The 23,826-nt window shown below is 41.7% G+C and overlaps 1 protein-coding gene across 1 annotated transcript in view; it reads left to right on the top strand.

The window, feature by feature from the left end:
* Window positions 1-23,826, top strand: part of LOC110502475 (E3 ubiquitin-protein ligase NEURL1) — a 72,758-nt gene that overhangs the window by 39,732 nt on the left and 9,200 nt on the right. Inside the window, exon 4 of the mRNA XM_021580511.3 lies at window positions 16,947-17,648. Within this exon, the coding sequence (XP_021436186.3) occupies window positions 16,947-17,648 (702 nt within the window). The remainder of the gene's footprint in view (window positions 1-16,946; window positions 17,649-23,826) is intronic.

The raw sequence follows: 23,826 nt of genomic DNA, 5'->3' as shown, positions 1-23,826 counted from the left end.
TGTGCGCTCTACCCATATCTATCATGTGAGGATGGCGGGCACTTGTGGCATGTGTGCCTTCTATATTTAACTCCATGGCAAGGTATTTTTTTCCCCTAGAGTCGATGTACACACCCCTGCGAGATACTGGGGTGCAAAAGAGCAAAAATATAAAAACAATATGGGGAGGAGGTAGTTGGGTGTGCTATTTACAGATTGGCTGTGTACAGGTATAGTGATCGGTAAGCTGCTCTGACCGCTGATGCTTGAAGATATGTCTCCAGCTTCAGTGATGCAAAAATGTTTTTTAAATTTGTTTATTCATTCCAGTCATTGGCAGCAGAAAACTGGAAGGAGAGGCAAACAAAGGAGGAGTTGGCTTCGGGGGGGACCAGTGAAATATACCTGCTGGAACGCGTGCTACGGGTGGGTGTTGCTATGGTGACCAGTGAGCTGAGATAAGGCAGGAGTTTACCTAGCAAAGACTTATAGATGACCTGGAGTCAGTGGGTTTGGCGACGAATATGTAGCGAGGTCCAGCCAATGAGAGCGTACAGGTCGCAGTGGTGGGTAGTATATGAGACTTTGTTGACAAAACGGCTGGCACTGCGATAGACTGCATCCAGTTTGTTGAGTAGAGTGTTGGAGGCTATTTTTTAAATGACATCGCCAAAGTCAAGGATCGGTAGGATAGTCAGTTTTACGAGGGTATGTTTGGCAGCATGAGTGAAGGAGGCTTTGTTGTGAAATAGGAAGCCAACTCTAGATTTAATTTTGGATTGGACATGCTTAATGTCAGTCTGGAAGGAGAGTTTACAGTCTAACCAGACACCTAGGTATTTGTAGTTGTCCAAATATTCTAAGTCAGAACCATCCAGAGTAGTGTTGCTAGTCGGGCGGGCGGGTGCGGGCAGCAATCAGTTGAAGAGCATGCATTTAGTTTTACTAGCATTTTAAAAGCAGTTGGAGGCCACGGAAGGAGTTTCGTATGGCATTGAAGCTCATTTGGATGTTAACACAGTGTCCAAAGAAGGGCCAGATGTATACAGAATGGTGTCGTCTGCATAGAGGTGGATCAGAGAATCACCAGCAGCCAGAGCGACATCATTGATAAATACAGAGAAAAGAGTCGGCCCGAGAATTGAACCCTATGGCACCCCTATAGAGACTGCCAGAGGTCCAGACAACAGACCCTCTGATTTGACACGCTGAACTCTATCGGATAAGTATTTGGTGAACCAGGCGAGGCAGTCATTTGAGAAACCAAGGCTATTGAGTCTACCGATAAGAATACGGTGATTGACAGAGTCGAAAGCCTTTTCCAGGTTGATGAAGACGGCTACACAGTACTGTCTTTTATCGGTGGTGGTTATGATATTGTTTAGGAATATTACCCCTCTGTGGAAAGGTGAGACTCTTTATTTCTAGGATGCAGACAGGCCTCACAAGACTTGTCTGAAGGTCCCCCTGTACCAGTTGAAAAAATGAATGGAAATAAGAGGTTAAATATCTTATCTCACAGATTTAGGACAGACACTTCAGAACAAACTAAATTTATATTTTTTGGTGGGACTATCTGTTCTATGCAGTGAATCTTTATTTAAATGTGTTTCTATGGGCTAATAGCACTAAGGCCGTGTGTGTGTGTGTGTGTGTGTGAGCCCCCACTTGTCACGAAACGGCTCAAAGCCCGTAACAAAAGGGAGACGACATGGAGATAAGGAGTAACAAAATATATATTTATTAAATAAGTAACTAAGTATAATATACAATGGTGTGTGTAATCAGTAATCAGTAGTGTAAGTGAGTGTTTTGCATGCATGAATGAATGTGATAATGCAGGGTGTTGAAAGGTGCCAAAGTAAACAACCAAAAGGCCACCAAGAAACACAACAAAATCTAGAAAGGTGTCTGCATGGAGAGAGTCTCTTCCATGAATGTGGAAGAGGTCTATTTATCCTGCGACACACCTGGCCCAGGTGTTTCCCATGTAGCTGACGACCCTCCCAACTCCGCCCACCGGAATCCTAATAAGGAAACAAGAACAAAGAGAGAATACGGCAGACAGAGTGGGAGGGTCGTCACAGCTAGCTAGTGGAAGTAACAGATCCAAGTAATTTTGGTGTACTCTTGTTAATGTGTTATTTATGTGTCAAACACGCTTTAATAAACTTTACTTGTTCTTTATATCTTACTCTGTATTGTTTCCTTTTAATGGGCCTAGAACGTATATAACATTTAGATGTTCATTTAGACGTTAAGAATTTTGAATTTTTGCTACGGTGTTGTCTGTTCTGTTGCATTACTCAACTGTTGACCCAACGCAATAGGTGACCTGTCACGAACCTGTGTTCTGGTTGAGTTGTTCCCCTCTTTAAACACTAACTGACGTAGCCTGGTAGTGGACATTTTGGCGAACCCTAGCCGGCAGGTGTTACTTCAATATACTAAGGTCATGTCCACAAAAATACTACAGTAAATACTACAGTCGTCTTCATAAACACTGAATAATGTAGTATACTTTTCATGTCAGCAAAGACACTACAGTGAAAACTATCGTATAGTAATACTACAGTCTTTAGAACATATACTAGAACCAAACCAAAATATTCTCGATTCACAATAAAAAAAAAATTACATTTCTTGTTAGCTGTAGAAGTGCAGTGACATGAATAAGTCACATTTTGCTCACACAATATGAGTAATGTTGGAGTAATCAAATAACCTTGTTTTTTTTTGTCCTCCTTGGTAATTAAATGATTAGCGGAAGGTGTGGGTCAGTATAGTGGTCTTCTTTCCAATATGGAAGGAGTTCCAAGAATCTGAAACATCTGGCTTTGGGCCAGAGAATCCAACTTGATGCCCCAAGAATGATACGTACGCAGCTCCTCTTAAATTTGACATCTCAAAGTCAGAGTTCATTGAAACAGACACTCACCAGCCCGTTCACAAAAAATGGATTGCTCCTATAGAGACAGTCACGTGCCCATAGCTTGCTATTTAAAGCAGGCAGACCGGCATTGAGGCATTCAGTTACTGTTTGATTGAATGTTTGAATGGACCAATCTTTCCACTATTTTGTAGTTATTCTGTTTTCTCCCCGGTCCCTAAATGAAACAACACCAGTAAATTTGTCTAACTAGATTACTGATGCATTCATTATATCGATGTAAGATATTATTCTGTTGAGCGCTACTTTATTTAGTCTTCTTGTGCAACAAGTTATAACCGAAGAGAAGCTGCTTGTATCTAACTATAGTTGACAAACAAATGTTGGAAATTCTAAGTAGAAACGTATATAATTTAGGGGTGAAAGTAGCCAGTAGTCTATACGGTCCGGTATGGAGTAGGCCTATCAGCAAAATGAATGATGCTTGATCGAACTGCACAGGTAGCCTACTTTTTGAAGTCATTTGACAATCGGATGAAAACCTCACGCAACACCCATGATGCGTGAAATAGAGCATCCACAGACCGTGAAAACAACAGTTTATGGGATAAGATGTTTACATGCCACAGTATCCTGTCTAAGATCTGCATATCCCAGGCATTTTATCTGGGTTTCTCATAACCGGGATACAAGCTTTTTCAGGTTATTGTATGTGGGATGAGAGATTTTATATTTGACCTGTTTCAAGAAGCTAGGTGTATGTTGCACGTCACTACTTCACAGGAGAGGCATTTGAATTTGATTATTATATTTTTGGGGGGCAGAAATGCCTTCTGAAATTTGAAAGTCACATGCCTTAATAACTTGTATGCCATCTTTAAATAAGAAATACAACCTTCCTGCTAGCCATTATTGGCTGAGATAATTGATGGGCTGGACATGCTGAGAGATGAGTTCGGATTGGTCTGCCATGTAGCATGCTTCTGACTATAACATGAGCTGCTCAGTATGTGTGGATAATCCTTTCTACCACAACTTTTTTTGAAAGATATGAAGAACTGAAAAAAGTTTTGCTACTGCTCTCAACATAGCGCTATTAACTTCAGGGCAGCAATCGACAAAGATCAGTGGGATAAAGTTGTGGAAGACGATCGTGCCATGCTGACGCTCTCTGACTTGCCTGAAAATTAATCAGACAATGAGGTAATCCGTGATTTAGGTAAAAACATTTTAATTGAACCAGACATTGTAGAGTCTTCTGATGACAGTGGTAGGGAAGAAACGGTGATCAACAGTGTCGTTGACAGAGTTTTGAAATCAGTGGAATGCTCGGTGAAAGCAGAGATTGTCAAATGCGGAGAGTGTCCAAAAGAAAACGCAGAAGGCTGTTGTATAAAACACCTGTCTCAGGATTACATCTTCAAACCATCCTTGACAGAGGGAGAAGCATTCATCCATGTGTAAGGGTAAGTCTAGCTACATTTTGATGGTAGAGCATTGCGCTTGCAACGCCAGGGTTGTGGGTTCGGTTCCGACGTGGGACCAGTATGGGGGAAAAAGTATGGAAATGTATGCACTCACTACTAAGTCGCTCTGGATAAGAGTGTCTGCTAAATGACTAAAATGTAAGTTAAAGCGTACGGTTAGCAAGCTAGCTAACAATACGTGTATGATCTGTGTAGTAATATTATTGGTATCAGAAATGTATTTGCATTGCTAGTTATAGCCTAATGTTAGCTAACATTGAACCTAATTAGTTTGCTTTAGCTACCTGCAGATTCCTGTATGGTAGTATTGCTGCATTCAAAACAACTGGGAACTCAGAAAAATACTTGAAGTCATGACGTCAGTGATGATTTCTGGTCGGAAAGTCGGAGCATTTGAAAGAGTTCTGCTGGAAGTGTTGTTGGACAGCCTCTCTGGTCTAAAAAAAATATGTGATTGGAGACATAGCCATGTGTAGGGTGCAGTCTTTCAGATGGGACGTTAAATTGAATCTGTGGTCGCAATAAAATCCCATGGCACTTATATCGTAAGAGTAGGTGTGTTAACCCCAGTGTCCTAGCTAAATTCCCAATCTCATACAATCATGGCCACCTAATCATCCCCAGCTTCCAATTGGCTCATTCATCCCCTCTCCTGTAACTATTCCCCAGGTTGTTACTGTAATTGAGAATGTGTTCTCAGTCAACCGACCTGGTAAAATAAGGGTTAAATCAAATAAATAAATGATCTCACTCTGGACCTCGAGTCATACATACGTACAGTTCACAAACACATTTCCTTCACATGCTCTCTTTTGTACAATGAATGGGCTCTGCCTCTTATGTCAGTCAACCCCTGGCCTGTGCCCCTTTCCGCTCTTCTCACATATCCAATATGGCTAATTTTAGCCCAGGTTTAGAGGGGCAGGTTAATTTTGTTCTGCTGCCTGTCCCTAAGCATGCTATGATGCAGATATTTTTGTATTAACCCAAGGTTTGTTTTCGCTGCTAAGGCTGTCTATGAGGCTGTCTCACTCAAGTTTGCAAATTTAGCTCAAGGGAGATTAGAGATGAAATGGTATGAAAATTTCATGTCACTATTATCAGTATTATTGCGGTATTGTTAAAATGTGCTGGAAATGTTCAAAAAGTACTGATACACACACTGAAATCATTTCACCAAGTTTTATTTTGAAAACAACAAATACAATTTGCAGCACTATGTACTTTTTGTGTGCATAAATATTCAAATAATAACATTAACATTAAAGATGGCACCATGTGGCCATGAGGTAAAAGTTTCCCTAGTGCAGGTTTTAATGAATACAACCTTAAGTAAGCAAATCAAATGTGCATATAAAGGCAACACAAGTAAGCAATGTGCATGTAAGAACAATACAACCATATGTAAACAAATCCAATGTGCAGGTGTTGACATTAAAATAACACAATATGTAAACAAATCAAATGAACAGCACTGATTGTATGTCCGTTCTCTCCTTCATAAAGAAATAAGGTGCTGCTGGCCTAACATCCTGTATGTTTGCGTCTTTGTTCACTTGAGATTGAAATCTAAAAATGTCATCATATTTACTTTGTCCAGTTAAAGTAGTGATCTGCGAGGGGAGACAAATGTGCCCACTGGCACTGAACACTCTCTCTGATGGCACGCTGGTTGCTGGGATGCACAAAAGCTTACTGGCAACCCTCGCAAGGTGAGGCAGCTCTGATGCATGGCCCCTCCACCACACCAGTGGATCCTATTCTGCTGGAATGGGTGGCAGCGGCATTCCACTTTGTCTTTTGGGGTGGTCGGAATCTGAATCTTTACCTCAACAATGCAGCAGAGAGGTGATCTTTCTCAGCAACCCAGCCAGGCCTTCCCCTCTGATGCCGCTGTGGTGGTGGTGGAGGTGCCTCTGGTGCTTTGTGGTTCTTCCCTGACTTGTGCAGCTGCCAGCTTCAAGGCTTCCTGGACACAGCTGTCAGTGTCAACTTTTGCAGCCTCAGGCTCATCTAAAAAGTTCATTTTTGAAGCGGGGGTCAATGAAACAAGCCATGTGCATGACTATCTTTGCCTTATCTGTCCCTTTTCATCTCCTTGGTCAGGGATGGCTCTGTATCCTTTTCTACCAGAACATCACAGGTGGTGTGGTCCAGGACAGGCTTGATGGCTGACAGTGTCGCTTGTGTGTCTGAAGCAAGTGCATCTGTAAACTTGCTCAGAGGTTCAAGGAGCTGGCACTGTCGCTCCATGACACTTATGTCGGCATCAGATGCCATGTTCCTCTTTCTCCAGCCAGTGTCACAGACTGGCTGCTGTTGGCTGAGGAAACGCTCAAGCATCCCATCGGGTCACCACATCATGGAACAGAGCGTTCTGTGGCATGTTGAGGGCACCTTGCTTTTCTCTCAATTCTCTCCTTCTCTTCCAGCTCCGTGAGAAGCCTTGGACCAGATGACGGCAGGCCTTGAGTGCTGTGTCAACTCTCTGAATTTTCAGGGCCTTTGAGATGGCCAGGTTCAAAATATGACCGAAGCACACAAGTCACAGATCTGGGAACTCTTCAAAAGCCTTGATCATGTTTGTTGCATTGTCTATGGTTATGCAGACCAGGTCTTTCTTGTTTATCCCCCACTTTTCCAGCATATTATCAAAAAACTCTGTTGTGAGCCGAGTGATCTGGGAAGAACTGTTTCCAGGCAGTTTGATTCCAGTTGCTTGTCTGGAGTGTGTTAATGGATAGTGAAGCTGATGTAGCGTTGACCACCCCCACTTTCACTGGTCCAGAGGTCAGTAGATGCAGCAAACCACCTTGAGCCAAACTTTTTCCAACATCAGCTTTAACCTGGTAGTACAGGTTTGGGATTTGTCTTGGAAAATAATGTTCATGATGGCACTTTGTAGTGAGGCACGGCAGCCTCAGAAAGCCAGGCCTCTCAACAATTTGAAATGGCATCATGTCAATATGAAAGGGCTGCAGTCCTGCCTTTTTAAATACTTGCTCGAGTGTCTGTGTCACAACTGTAGAGGAGGGACCCATAGCATCACTGTGTTTGCCTGCTGCACGCCCACTCTGTAAACAAGGGAGTTGCAAATGTATTATTATTATTGGTGTTATACTGTAAGTATTATTCACACACACACACAGTCTATCTTCTGTGTTGCATTTGAGTGTATGCAATGACCCCATGCACAATTTACATAAATACAAATGAGTCTTAAGGCAGTGATAGCAATGAGCCCAACAATTGACATAAATGTAGGAGCCTTTCTATAGGACTCTATAGTGTTTCTCCTGTTGGAACACTTTTACAACCAAGTCGACGACTGACGGATTTTAAATGAACAAAATATGTTGGTTGGGTGACTAAACTGCATAACGTGTTATCGTGTGCAATGGATGAATAGAGTCTGCAGACACATGACGCATACAGCAGCAGAACAACGTGTAGTGTTTTTTCAAGAGTAGGTAACACTGAAAGCTTCAGTTTACATTATTGGCAAGCTATTAGCAAGTTAGACAGACAAACCGTGAGTTTTTCAAACCAAGGTAATCAAACACGGTTTTAATGATACTTACAATTTGAAACGGTAATAGTAACCATTGGGAATTTTCCCATGGAACGGTAACCGTTTCATCCCTAAGGGAGACTATGTATTGGTGTTGAGCACAGCCAAAGGAAAGGGGAAATGGTTGGTGCTTCAGAATGTCTGTTCCTTCAGTTGCAGCATTGGCCATCTCTATACCACCCAAAAACATCCCACATAAACAAATTTGTTTATCATATACTCTATACTCTAGTATCCCTCGATCGTGTAGTGCTTCCTATAGACATTTGTGGAATACTGTAAAATACTGTACTAGTCATTGTAACGGTTTTATTTAGGTGAAGGAGAGTCGGACCAAAATGCAGCGTGGTATTCTTGATACATATTTCATAAAGAAGAAAACAATACAAAAACAACAAACATAACGTGAAAACCTATACAGCCTATCTGGTGACAACAAACACAGAGACAGGAACAATCACCCACCAAACACTCAAAGAATATGGCTGCCTAAATATGGTTCCCAATCAGAGACAACGATAAACACCTGCCTCTGATTGAGAACCACTCCAGACAGCCATAGACTATGCTAGAAACCCCTACTATAATACAAACCCAATACCTAACAAAAAAAACCAAGACAAAACACACCACATACAAAACCCATGTCACACCCTGGCCTGACCAAATTAATAAAGAAAACACAAAATACTAAGACCAGGGCATGACAGTCATGTAATTCTTACTTTGGAATATTGCAGTATACTGGAGAATAGTATACTATACAGTATATTGTATCCCTCAAACTTGTAGTGCTAACTATACACTTTTGTAGTATACTGTGTAGAATAGTATACTACACACTGTACTATCCCTCGACCACATAGTGCTTACTTTAGGATTTTAAGATCGATTTGACTGCTAGCTTTATTTATGCTGATTTGATTCGAAAGTGCTGTCATTGGGGAGCTCATGCTGGGGATTACCTCTGAGTTTTACCCTCGATCGAGTAGTCCTTAATATAGAATGTTGTAGTATACTGTATAATATTATACTCCACACTGTAATATCCCTTGATTGACTGTTTAAAAAGAATACAACCACACGTGAATACAATTAATTTAGAAATGTTTCAAGAATAATACAAAGTTAATGTATTTCCTTTGTGGTCTTAGTTCAAACATGTTACCCATTTACAGCTAACGCACATGAAGCAATACTATTATATACTATGTTCTAAATACCACAGTATTCACTAGTGTTTTTTGCAGACTTTGTAGTATACTAGTGTTTACTTTAGTGTTTTTACAGAAATTACTAGTATACGATAGTATTCACTAGTGTATTGCAGATATTACTGTAGTATACTTTAGTATCCACTGTAGTGTTTTGTGGACATTACTAGTATACTGTAGTAACACCTGTCAACTAGGGTTTGCTAAAATGTCTCAACTACCAGACAACCCCAGTTACTGTTTAATGAGGGGAACACCTCAACCAGACACAGGTTCTTGACAGACCAACTATTGAGTTGGGTCAACAGTTCTGAGAAATGCAACAACCAGACAACACCTTTAGAAAGAATATCAAATGTTTATTAGAGTTGTAATATGTTAAAATTAGACACATTCTAGCTAGGTCCATTAAAGGGAAACAGTACAGAGTCAGATATAAAGAACAAGCTACATTTTATTTAAGCTTAGAGGATTAGGTTGACTTGTTTGACACACATAAATAACACATTAACAAAAGTACACCAAAATTACTTAGATCTGTTTCTTCCAATAGATGGCTTTCTGATATACAACAGTGCTTTCACAGAGCTTTAGCTGACCAAGTTCACAAGATGACCAAAAACTGTGATAAACAATACTGTTCTACTGATGGTTAAAAAAAAATAAGTGAACCACTGTATTTACATAAACAGATATTTTAGAAATACAAATGACTTCACTTAGACAGTCACCTTATTGGAAAAGGGCTCTGCCAAAAAACTACCTGGACCTCATACCAGCAAAACCTCTCCAAACAAACCAACTGAAAACAAAAGGGCATTATTACAGTGGCTTTATACAATGACATCTTGAATATTGTCACATTTAATAAACTCAGTAGCTATGTTTTCATTAACTTGTCCAGTGATTTTTGTTGCATTTTAGAAAGTTGATATAGATGCAACAATTGTCTGCTAGGGTTAGTTTCCATTGAACCATCTTGTGTCAATGGAAACAACTGGAGGTAATGTCACACCAACAAAAAATTGAAAATGTAGTGTTCAATAAAAATGTAGTGTTTCCATTGCACATTAATAAATTGGTGACCTATATGCCTGTCCAAATATTTCATGTAGACTGCGAAAGCCAGCATGGATAGAATGTACTAGACTAATATTTGCCATTCTCTAATATATTCATATTCTCATGCGCCACCGTATCATGGTCTGTGCCATGGTGAAACTTGTGTTCCTGTAGATGTGAAGTAATCGGATGGTGAAACTTGCCAGCCAACTTGAAAAGCAAGGCGAAGCAATTCGGGAAAGTTAGAACAATCGTTGCCCTGCAATGAAAACACTTATTTTTTTATTTTCTTGGTTTTGCAGGCATTTGCCATTTAAAATAGCGCATATAGTTGCGTGATTAGCCTACATTACGTGCCCGGCATAACTTCAGAAGTATTCGGAAATCATTTATTTGAAAAAAAAATCATTCTGCCATTTGTTGCAATACATTTTGACAAAATCCATCCCTGTCGAATGGATAAAATGTTTTTGAGCTTTTAAAATGTCCCCTACATCTACTGTCTCCATTAGATATGTCGCAATTTTTTGTTGTTGTTGCGACATTGCTTTTGTGGAATCACCCTGGATCAATGGAAACCTGCCTACTGATGGTCGAACAACACATCCCATTCAGAACAATCGACAACGCCCCAAATATTATCTCAAGACAGCACGGTGGCCAGAAGTGGTTGCTTACAGAAATAAGCCAACGGCAACGGCGCCGTACAGCCTATACACACACAAAGGACCTTCCAGGTACAAAGCTCTCACCTAAACATGACCGCGGGGTAATTTTATACATTTCATGCATGTCCTCCCCAAATAAGCGTGTCCAGAGAAACACTGACCAAAATATTGGTTCCTAGCTTGTCACAATATTCTTAAATAACAAGATTGTAACTGATTGAGGTGAGGGTTATGGTGATGCCCATCTACTATGGAATTCCAGGTAAAGAGCACGCTGAGGCAGAAATGCAGTTCAGTTTAAGAGTCTTTATAGATGCAGCGAATGATTGACAGTTGGTCGGCTTTGTTTGGAGTATGGTTGATCTAAAAGGAAAGGTGGGAATAACAGCAATGAACATATATAATTCATTGATTGTTTAAACTTCTTATGGCTGAGATACCGCTAAGGGGATCAATATGACAACAGCCAGTGAAAGTGCAGGGCGCCAAATTCAAACATAAATCTCATAATTAAAATTCCTCAAACATACAAGTATTTCACACCATTTTAAAGATACACTTCTTGTTAATCCCACCACAGTGTCCGATTTCAAATAGGCTTTACAACGAACGCACCACAAACGATTGTCAGGTCAGAGCCAAGTCACAGAAAAACACAGCCATTTTTCCAGCCGAAGAGTGGAGTCACAATAATCAGAAATAGAGAGAGAATTAATCACTAACCTTTCATGATCTTCATCAGATGACACTCATAGGACTTCATGTTACACAATACATGTATGTTTTGTTCGATAAAGTTCATATTTATATTTTTTAAAATCCCAGTATACATTGGCGCGTTATGTTCAGTAGTTCCAAAAACATCCGGTGATTTTGCAGAGAGCCACATCAATTTACAGAAATACTCATCATAAATGTTGATGAAAATACAAGTGTTATACAGTGCCTTGCGAAAGTATTTGGCCCCCTTGAACTTTGCGACCTTTTGCCACATTTCAGGCTTCAAACATAAAGATATAAAACTGTATTTGTTTGTGAAGAATCAACAACAAGTGGGACACAATCATGAAGTGGAACAACATTTATTGGATATTTCAAACTTTTTTAACAAATCAAAAACTGAAAAATTGGGCGTGCAAAATTATTCAGCCCCTTTACTTTCAGTGCAGCAAACTCTCTCCAGAAGTTCAGTGAGGATCTCTGAATGATCCAATGTTGACCTAAATGACTAATGATGATAAATAAAATCCACCTGTGTGTAATCAAGTCTCCGTATAAATGCACCTGCACTGTGATAGTCTCAGAGGTCCGTTAAAAGCGCAGAGAGCATCATGAAGAACAAGGAACACACCAGGCAGGTCCGAGATACTGTTGTGAAGAAGTTTAAAGCCGGATTTGGATACAAAAAGATTTCCGAAGCTTTAAACATCCCAAGGAGCACTGTGCAAGCGATAATATTGAAATGGAAGGAATATCAGACCACTGCAAATCTATCAATCCTCTCAAGCTCTGTCAGGTTGGATGGGGAGCATTGCTGCACAGCTATTTTCAGGTCTCTCCAGAGATATTAGATCGGGTTCAAGTCCAGGCTCTGGCTGGGCCACTCAGACATTGAGACTTGTTCTGTAGTCACTCTTGCGTTGTTTTGGCTGTGTACTTAGGCTTGTTGTCCTGTTGGAAGGTGAACCTTTACCTCAGTCTGAGGTCCTGAGCGCTCTGGAGCAGGTTTTCATCAAGGATCTCTCTTTCTCTTTGCACCGTTCATCTTTCCTTCGATCCCGACTAGTTTCCCAGTCCCTGCCACTGAAAAACATTCCCACAGCTTCTTCACCGTAGAGATGGTGCCAGGTTTCCTCCAGACATGACACTTGTTATTCAGGCCAAAAATGATCTGAGAGTCCTTTAGGTTTCTTTTGGCAAACCCCAAGCGGGCTGTCATGTACCTTTTTACCCTCGGAGTGGCTCCCGTCTGTCCAATATACAATAAAGGCCTGATTGGTGGAGTGCTGCATAGATTGTTGTCCTTCTGGAAGGTTTTCCCATCTCCACAGACGTACTCTGGAGCTCTGTCAGAGTGACCATCAGGTTCTTGGTCACCTCCCTGACTAAGGCCCTTCTCCCCCAATTGCCCAGTTTGGCTGGGCGGCCAGCTCTAGGAAGAGTCTTGGTGGTTCCAAACTTCTTCCATTTTAGAAAGATGGAGGCCACTGTGTTCTTAGACCTTCAATGCTGCAGAAATGTTTTGGTACCCTTCCCCAGTTCTGTAACTTGACATAATCCTGTCTCGGAGCTCTATGGAAGATTCCTTCGACCTCAATGGCTTGGTTTTTGCCCTGACATGAACTGTCAACTTTGGGACTTTAAATAGACAGGTGTGTGCCTTTCCAAATCATGTCCAATCAATTGAATTTACCACAGGTGGACTCCAATCAACTTAAGTAGATACTACATTTCTACAAAACAGTTTTTGCTTTGTCATTATGGGGTATTGTGTGTAGATTGAGGGATTTCAGAATGCTTTCAGAATGCACTGTATATCATCAGACAACCAATAATACAGTTTGTGGTGCAACGTGGCGTTGATGGATGGAGCGAGACATGATGTCCCAGATGTGCTCAGTTGGATTCAGGTCTGGGGAACGGGCGGGCCAATCATAGCATCAATGCCTTCCTTTTGCAGGAACTGCTGACACACTCCAGCCACATGAGATCTAGCATTGTCTTGCATTAGGAGGAACCCAGGGCCAACCGCACCAGCATATGGTCTCACAAGGGGTCTGAGGATCTCATCTCGGTACCTAATGGCAGTCAGGCTGGCGAGCACATGGAGGGCTGTGCACCCCCCCCAAAGAAATGCCACCCCACACCATGACTGACCCACCCCACACCATGACTGACCCACCGCCAAACCGGTCAAGCTGGAGGATGTTGCAGGCAGCAGAACGTTCTCCACAGCGTCTCCAGACTCTGTCACGTCTGTCACATGTGCTCAGTGTGAACCTGCTTTCATCTGTGAAGAGCACAGGGCACCAGTGGCAAATTCGCCAATCTTGGTGTTCTCTGGCAAAGGCCAGACGTCCTGCACGGTGTTGGGCTGTAAGCACAACCCCCACCTGTGGACGTCGGGCCCTCATACCACCCTCATGGAGTCTGTTTCTGACCGTTTGAGCAGACACATGCACATTTGTGGCCTGCTGAAGATCATTTTGCAGGGCTCTGGCAGTGCTCCTCCTGCTCCTCCTTGCAGAAAGGCGGAGGTAGCGGTCCTGCTGCTGGGTTGTTGCCCCCCTACGGCCTCCTCCACGTCTCCTGATGTACTGGCCTGTCTCCTGGTAGCGCCTCCATGCTCTGGACACTACGCTGACAGACACAGCAAACCTTCTTGCCACAGCTCGCATTCATGTGCAATCCTGGATGAGCTGCACTACCTGAGCCACTTGTGTGGGTTGTAGACTCCGTCTCATGCTACCACTAGAGTGAAAGCACTGCCAGCATTCAAAAGTGACCAAAACATCAGCCAGGAAGCATAGGAACTGAGAAGTGGTCTGTGGTCACCAACTGCAGAACCACTCCTTTATTGGGGGTGTCTTGCTAATTGCCTATAATTTCTACCTGTTGTCTATTCCATTTGCACAACAGCATGTGAAATTTATTGTCAATCGGTGTTGCTTCCTAAGTGGACAGTTTGATTTCACAGAAATGTGATTGACTTGGAGTTACATTGTGTTGTTTAACTGTTCCCTTTATTTTTTTAGCAGTGTACATACCCATATAGTGGCATACGCTACAGTATTCAGACAATCATAAATACTTATGACTTGAAGTCACATATATGATCAAAGAGGGTCATTTCAAATACTATATTTATGATTGTCTGATATGTACATTACCCCCCCAGCAATCTCCTTTCCAAATTTAACACAAAAACATGCACATTTAGATGCATTTATGTGACAGTATGTTTCATAAGTTAATAAAGTGGATCTAGAATACCATCAGAAGTACAGTATTTGTCAGTGTTTTTGGGCATCTTGTGAACTTGTTCAGCTGAATCTCTGTGAAAACATTTTTTTTTTCCAGAAAGCTATCATGAACCTGTGTATAACATTCAAAATTGGAATAAAAAATATAGAATTTCGTAAGATGTTGTCTGGTCTGTTGCATTGCTCAAACTGTTGACCCAACTCAATCAGTGGCCTGTCACGAACCTGATGTGATTGAGGTGTTCTCCTCATTAAACAGTAGGCGTAGTCTGGTAGTTGTGACATTTTGGCTAACCCTAGTCGGCAGGTGTTACTACAATATACTACTGTCATGTCTGCAAAAACACGACAGTAAATACTACAATATTCACTACTGTTTTTGCGGACTTCAGTCCTTAGCACTACATTAAAGTCTGCAAAAATACTACAGTGAATGCTATAGTATTTAGACCACACTATAATATAGTATTTTTATATGGGATAGTTCAAATGGCTACAGAGGACATACTGTACTTAAGGTCAATGTTAATGTGACTTATGTAAAGTCGGGTCATGTTTATACACGTCACTGCACATGCATAAACACACTCAGTGGCCAGTTTATAAGGTACACCAGCCTGTTTGCTCCTACAGACAGTGAGTCACGTGACCATGGCTTGCCATATAAAGCAGGCATCAAGGCATTCAGTTACTGTTCGATTGAATGTTAGAATGGGCAAAGTCAATGACCTAATCCACTTTGAGGGTGGTATGATCGTTAGTGCTAGTTGTGCCGGTTCCTGTATCTCAGAAACACCCAGCATCCTGGGCTTTTCATGCACGACAGTGTCTAGGGTTTAGTGAGAATGGTGCAACAAACAAAAAACATCCAGTGGGCAAAAACAGTTTGTTGATTTGGTCAAAGGATAACGGCGCAGTACAACAGTGGTGTGCGGAACGACATTTTGGAACACACAACTCGTCAGTCCTTCTCACGGATGAGCTATTGCAGCAGACAACCACACCGGGTTCCACTCCTATCAGCTTAAAACAAGAATTTGCTCCAATGGGCACATGATCAACAACACTGGATAATTAAGGAGTGGAAAAACATTATCAAATCCGTCGAATCCCGGTTCCTGTTGCGCCATGCTGATGGCAGAGTCAGGATTTAGCGTAAGCAACATGAGGCCATAAACACATCCTGCCTGGTGGCAACTGTACAGGCTGAGGGTGTAATGGTGTGGGTAATGTTTTCCTGGCATGCAATAGGTCCCTTGATACCAATTGAGCAATGTGTCCATGCCCCCAGAGAATTCAGGCTGTTCTAGGGGGCAAAGGAGGGTCTGACTCTGTACTAGATGAGTGTACCTAATAAACTTTCCACTGGGTGTATAGCTTTTTGAAACATGTTTATGCATGTTGCTTAACTTGTAGTGGCATGAGAAGATACTGCACTAACCCAAAGACTTGCACATTAAAGCATTTTAGTTCCCATACTTAATTCTGGGTGCACTAACATTCGATGAGAACTGTTTGAGGCTGATAAATGCTTTCAACAGAATGGTGAGCTATATGGAGTCTGAAAGCCTAGTTAATGTTATCTGTGTAGTGTGTGGAACAGCTGGAATGTTTGGTCTCTGATATTGTGTAGAACTGTCCCGTCCAGGGCACAGCTGAGCTTTTTGGTCTTTGTAGTAGGGACAAGTGAACTGCTCATTCAGTCAATGTTATGTAACGCTATTATGTCTATTTAATTCTGATATGGACATTACCCCCCAGCAATGTCCCTTCCCACTTTAACGCTTCTATTTCTAAACACATAAACATGCACATTTAGCTATTTGTGCATTTGTGACTATGTTTCATAACAGTGAGTAAAGTAGATCTTGAATGCATAAGAAAGACAACTGAAAAGCTTTAGGCAAACAGCTCATAATACGTATATTCCAATGTAAAAATAAAAAAGACACTTCAGTGTACAAATGTGTGCATTGTACTAACATAGAAAGTTTTTTTTACACACCTTTGACCATTTGATTCATGGAATTTATAAGAAAAGTGTTAATCAGATGATTAACCATTCTGCTTTTGTGTCTCTCTATCCCGACAGACAGTGAGATGGTGCCTCTCGACTGCCTGCATCCTCACTCCTTCACCGTGACCCACCAGGCGTCCTTATGGCGGGACCCAGACGACCCTCGCCTTTCTATCAGACTGTGTGACCTTCGCCACCAACACAAGGAGGAAGAGGAGCGCCTGCACCCCCTTAGTTCCACCTCCTGTTCCATCCCCCAGAACTCCCTCAACTCCCAGCAGTGCTCCCTGCTCCCCTCGCTCCTTGACAGCGATCTCCACTTCCACCCACTCCGAGGTGCCAACGTCAAAGCCCTCGATGAGAACACGGTGACCCGGGGCGTGGAGCACCGCAGCGGTGACGAGAGGACCTTGGTGTTCACCAGCCGGCCACTGTGTTGTGGAGAGAGTGTGTTTGTAAAAGTGACCAAGGCGGGTGGCACTCGTCTCGGGTCACTCTCCTACGGCGTGACGTCGTGCGACCCGGCCGGGCTTCGGCCCAATGACCTGCCATACAGCCCGGAGTCTCTGGTCGACCGCAAGGAATTCTGGGCGGTGTGTCGGGTAGGGACGCCCCTGCATAACAGTGATATCCTGTGTTTCGTGGTGAACGTGGAGGGGGAGGTATTTCTGAGCCTCAATGGGATCAACGCGGGGATGCAGGTGTGTGTGGACAACTCCAGGCCTCTATGGATGTTCTTTGGTCTGCATGGAGACGTTACACAACTCAGGATCCTAGGTGAGTTCATTGGAGGGTTTGTGACACTGAACGGTTTTGTACAATTGTTATGATAATACAATACATAATTCTGTTAAACTCATGTCAGAGTTAAGGGATTATGACAAGTGCATCAAGTGAAATTCCAGTATAAACTAAGGCTTCATTATGTGTTAATACGTGTATGTGTTAATATGTGTTAATACAACGCTAATCTGTTTTCATAAAGTCAGCCTCATGTAATCGACTCTAGCAAATACATCATATTCATCTTTGTTGTTTAACTGAAAATGGTGAGACTTTTCAGATAAAGTATTTTTTCCCCATTTAAGAAACAACTTCAGTGGATGATCCTTGAATGGCCTGTGGAAGATAGATGCCTATGTACCAAAGTAATTCAATTATAGGAAAGACGATAGTTTAGGTTTTGATTGGCCAATGCATTTTAAAAGGGAATTTTTTCCCCCCTCTTTTCTCGTTCAATATCCATATTCCGGAACGTCATTTTGGACCACCGCTGAGAACTCCATTCCCATTTTGTCACCAGATGGCACCGAGATCGGTCAGCTAGTTTTTTTGCTAAAAAAAGGGGGTTGCATTTATTTGCATCATCCAATAGGCACTTTTTGAAATGGCCTCTGAGAAATGGGGAATCCGATTAGTCTGGATAGAACGGTATTTCTTAATCCTTGTCCTGTGGACCCAAAGGCGTACACGTTAGCAATGGCTGAAGGTCTTCACTTGAATGGGAACTGCTATGGTTGGTTGCGGCTGTAAGTTTGGCTTTTGCAAATTTCAAAATACAATCACGTGAAAAAATGTACAGTTTGGAAAGTAAAATGCTGTCTTTACTAAATGTGTAATATTAACATTTGATGAATAAAATATTTAATCAGCCTTCCTCAAATGAAGGGGATGATGACACAATCTTTGTGAGAGGAAGGGTATCTGATTTAATTGGTCTTCAACTCTTGGCTCAGTCATTTCATTCAGGGTAAGTGGAGTTAGCCTTGAGTTAGCCTGTCCAAGAGCAGGTTAGTTCTGAAGGATTTGTTGCCATAGAAATGTACCTGGCTAAAAGGTGAGCTACTTTCATGGTACTGGTTAACCCAAGTTGAACTGTTTGTGAGTCTATAGAAGCAATGCCTCTATAGCTAATACCGGACACACATTCATTCTTCAATCTGCAGTCTCCTAAACTCCTGACTCCATTTAATGCCAAGATGTTTATTTATTTTGTATTATACTTTTGTAATGCTTTTTGTGCCGTGGATCATAATTAGTCTATCAGGTTGCTTGATCCTCGTAATGTTACGTGGAAAATACAACTAATGGGACACAGAATTACATGTATATCATACTCGCACAAAACCAGTTATTTTTCGTATTTGCATTTCATTTCTTGCAGGTACTTTAGAGCCCACTGAATGTCCATCTTATGTTCGCTAACGTTAGCTTGAAACAATTAGTGTTTACCTTTCCACAACACAGAGTCGAAAAGGGATTTGTCCATGTGTTTGCGAACAGCTGACAGTAGGTAAACTCAGCATCACAACAAACAGGAGGAGGGGCAGACAGGGGGTAGCTACGTCGAATTATGATGTATTAATCTCCATGTCCATTGACACAAACTCCGTACATGGCTGTGTTGCAGCTCGAGAATTGGGATGTTAGATTGCTCAGTGGATTTATTTTTGATTAAAAAATCAGGCCCTATTCATTTCTGCGTACTTTAACTCAGATCTTGTACCTGCGTACATGGGTAGAGAATTGCGTAGTTGTGCATGTTGGCAGGTCTGCTCTCTGTAGCCGTCTTCTCAGTCCCACCGCTACAGCACTGTGCACCCAGTCACCCCCAACAAGCTTATCTCTGTGTCATTCATTCACACACATACAGACACAGAGGAGACATAACGCTATCTACAAACAATTAATAAACCAATCAGTAATTAGGAATTGATGATTCATCATAATGAGATGGTGAGAACTGAATGACTCTTAAGTTCTTCAGGCCTTTGCAGACTGCATGATTTAGCCAGGATGATAAGTGTGACGTGATCATGGTAAAACACTGAATGTGACGTACAGGCAAAGGCCTTTAGCATCACTGACATAGTTGTACTGTAGCATGATGTCAAAAACAGATGGAGACATGCTCGCCTTTCTGTGCCTTGACAGTTTTCAATTTTATGTATTTTATTTTCTGGTGCCCACAACAAGGCAGACCGGTCCAGTATATTACCCTCTAGCAGTCTCAAATAATGGTTACATTAGCTACATTAGCTTGTAACACTGTTCACTACATTCGACAAACTTGGACAATAACAAAGGGGCACAATTTTACATCATCCCATATTACAGTACACTCCATTAGGCCCCATTAACTTCCATTAGCCCGCTGTGTGTTGCACCTGGAACTGATGCCAGTCAGTGGGTATGCCCGGTCTGTGAGTGTTCTTCCACCAGTGCAGGTGGTCCTGTTCATTGATGGCCATGAGTGCTGTGGAACTCATTATACACAGCCTTCACACTGGGAGAGAGAAGGAGAGAGGAAAAAAGGGGGAGATAGAAAGCTAGAAAGGGGTGGGGGAATGAGAGATCAGGGCATGACAGAAATGATCAGTGAGAGATGAGCTAAAAAAAAGACATCCACACACACTCCTGGTAACAGTCTGACTGCAGGTTGTAGCCTACCTCATTGTTGGTGATGTCTGATGCTTATCCTCTTCCTCTCCTCCTGTGATTGGTCAGATACCCAAACTCCTCCATGTACAGTGCCTTGCGAAAGTATTCGGCCCCCTTGAACTTTGCGACCTTTTGCCACATTTCAGGCTTCAAACATAAAGATATAAAACTGTATTTTTTTGTGAAAAATCAACAACAAGTGGGACACAATCATGAAGTGGAACGACATTTATTGGATATTTCAAACTTTTTTAACAAATCAAAAACTGAAAAATTGGGCGTGCAAAATTATTCAGCCCCCTTAAGTTAATACTTTGTAGCGCCACCTTTTGCTGCGATTACAGCTGTAAGTCGCTTGGGGTATGTCTCTATCAGTTTTGCACATCGAGAGACTGAAGTTTTTTCCCATTCCTCCTTGCAAAACAGCTCGAGCTCAGTGAGGTTGGATGGAGAGCATTTGTGAACAGCAGTTTTCAGTTCTTTCCACAGATTCTCGATTGGATTCAGGTCTGGACTTTGACTTGGCCATTCTAACACCTGGATATGTTTATTTTTGAACCATTCCATTGTAGATTTTGCTTTATGTTTTGGATCATTGTCTTGTTGGAAGACAAATCTCCGTCCCAGTCTCAGGTCTTTTGCAGACTCCATCAGGTTTTCTTCCAGAATGGTCCTGTATTTGGCTCCATCCATCTTCCCATCAATTTTAACCATCTTCCCTGTCCCTGCTGAAGAAAAGCAGGCCCAAACCATGATGCTGCCACCACCATGTTTGACAGTGGGGATGGTGTGTTGCTTTTACGCCAAACATAACGTTTTGCATTGTTGCCAAAAAGTTCAATTTTGGTTTCATCTGACCAGAGCACCTTCTTCCACATGTTTGGTGTGTCTCCCAGGTGGCTTGTGGCAAACTTTAAACGACACTTTTTATGGATATCTTTAAGAAATGGCTTTCTTCTTGCCACTCTTCCATAAAGGCCAGATTTGTGCAATATACGACTGATTGTTGTCCTATGGACAGAGTCTCCCACCTCAGCTGTAGATCTCTGCAGTTCATCCAGAGTGATCATGGGCCTCTTGGCTGCATCTCTGATCAGTCTTCTCCTTGTATGAGCTGAAAGTTTAGAGGGACGGCCAGGTCTTGGTAGATTTGCAGTGGTCTGATACTCCTTCCATTTCAATATTATCGCTTGCACAGTGCTCCTTGGGATGTTTAAAGCTTGGGAAATCTTTTTGTATCCAAATCCGGCTTTAAACTTCTTCACAACAGTATCTCGGACCTGCCTGGTGTGTTCCTTGTTCTTCATGATGCTCTCTGCGCTTTTAACTGACCTCTGAGACTATCACAGTGCAGGTGCATTTATACGGAGACTTGATTACACACAGGTGGATTGTATTTATCATCATTAGTCATTTAGGTCAACATTGGATCATTCAGAGATCCTCACTGAACTTCTGGAGAGAGTTTGCTGCACTGAAAGTAAAGGGGCTGAATAATTTTGCACGCCCAATTTTTCCGTTTTTGATTTGTTAAAAAAGTTTGAAATATCCAATAAATGTCGTTCCACTTCATGATTGTGTCCCACTTGTTGTTGATTCTTCACAAAAAAAATACAGTTTTATATCTTTATGTTTGAAGCCTGAAATGTGGCAAAAGGTCGCAAAGTTCAAGGGGGCCGAATACTTTCGCAAGGCACTGTAGCAAGGGGTGTAGTGGGTCGCCTCCTTCTCAAAGCGGGGATCACACATGGGGGTGTCACATTGGTGGGAGATGTACACATTATTACACACACCCACGTACATAAATACAAGTTTCCCGTAGAACATCATGTTTTTACAATATTGAGAAAAGCGTAAATGTACAAAAATAGATGGTTATTCTGTACTTACTTTGATTGGTGTTGTACTGTATTTTCAAAGGATGTGTGTGTGTATATATATATATATATGTAAAATTGTATGACTGACAGAAACAAAATAATGCTTTGTAAATTATAGACATTTAATCATAAGACTGAATGGTTTCAAATACTAAATCTACTCATCAAGGACTTTTAAAATAGGATGGCAACTCGGCTGTTTACAGCTAGCGTTAGATAACTAGCTACGAATCGTAGCTAGGGTAAGACCTTGAATGTCTCTCTGAATGATAACATCAACTAGCTAGCTAGGTCAAAGCAATGTATAGCCAGATATGACTATTTCTGGCATAGTCATAAATAGCTAGCTAATTAACTAGGTAGGTATCAAGCGTTATAACTTTTAGGACCTAGAAGAGTTCGCTGACAGGATAAACTATTATTGGTAATGTCAGCTAACAGGATATCCCCTTCGGTCCGGGAGCTAGCTAGCTATCAATGTTCAAATGTTAGGTACAAGCTAGCTAGTTAGGTAGGTATGTTCAATGTCTAACGTTGTTAGACTCAAACAGAACGTTGCATAGAATGATCTGCAAAAAAAACAAGGTCCCCTTTGGTCTGTTTGAGGTTAGCTAGCTAACAGCGTCACTGCCCAGTGACAGTTTCAACAAACAAAGCAAAAACTTTTAAATAATTTATACCGTAACATAATAGCTTGTTAGCAATTTCAGTTCAGACATTCAACACTGGTACAATAATTCAATATCTTACGATGATGTCACAACGCAAAAGTTTTCCAGGTCGTTGTCTTCTATGGTATTATGGCGGTCCTCAAACAAACGTTAGAGGTGCTTGCCGGCACCTACTGTACTGGAGTGTGCAGTCAATCACAGCGTACAGATGAATCAAAAAAGAAACAAACATTATGAAAAAAGAAACACTCCGACCTAATCCTGTTCTACTAAGAAAATAAAAGAGCCCTACTTACGTCTAACAAATCCTCCCCCATCCTCCAAATCCCTTCCACCCTCCCATCCCTGTCCAACCTAAATAACCCTACACAACAATATTTCTTTCTCTTCCACATATCGGCACTTTCAACACATGCTTTACTGTTTCATCAACCATATACTCCGCACACAAACCATTCACATGCTTGCCAACCAAATGTAATGACCAGTTCAATGTTCAATGTCCTAGGCGCAACCAAACGACATTGAAATGCCGACCCTTGGTCTTGCTGTCCCACCTCTTCTGCCACACGTTTATCATAACGACTTTAATCTTACATTTGCCCTCACCTACTGTACTTCTCCCGGTCGTGCTGTAGGAACTAACTTAACTGTGTATCAGGGTTCCCCAACTGGTGGCCTGTGGGTTGAATTTGAACCACGGGTGGTTTTATTCCGTTTTCTGAGCACAAAAATGTGTATTTGAATCTTCATTGTTGGACATAAAAGATTGTAAAGGCATATGTGATAATTTTACATCATGGATGCTGATTGGACAAGCAGTGTTCCAAGCCGTATTGTATTGGCCGTCACAGGTACACTACCAAATAATCTCTTATCTCAACTCGCACATTATTTCCCCTTGCTTCTAGCCAAGCATTTGGTTTGGTACAGCGGGGGTTAATATATGCCTCCCTTGCCCTC

This window comes from Oncorhynchus mykiss, chromosome 23 (genome assembly GCF_057628025.1).
Source record: "Oncorhynchus mykiss isolate SJ-2025 chromosome 23, ASM5762802v1, whole genome shotgun sequence".
NCBI classification, from domain to species: domain Eukaryota; kingdom Metazoa; phylum Chordata; class Actinopteri; order Salmoniformes; family Salmonidae; genus Oncorhynchus; species Oncorhynchus mykiss.
Note: the sequence above shows the minus strand (reverse complement) of the source record. Positions and strands in the feature narration are given on the sequence as shown.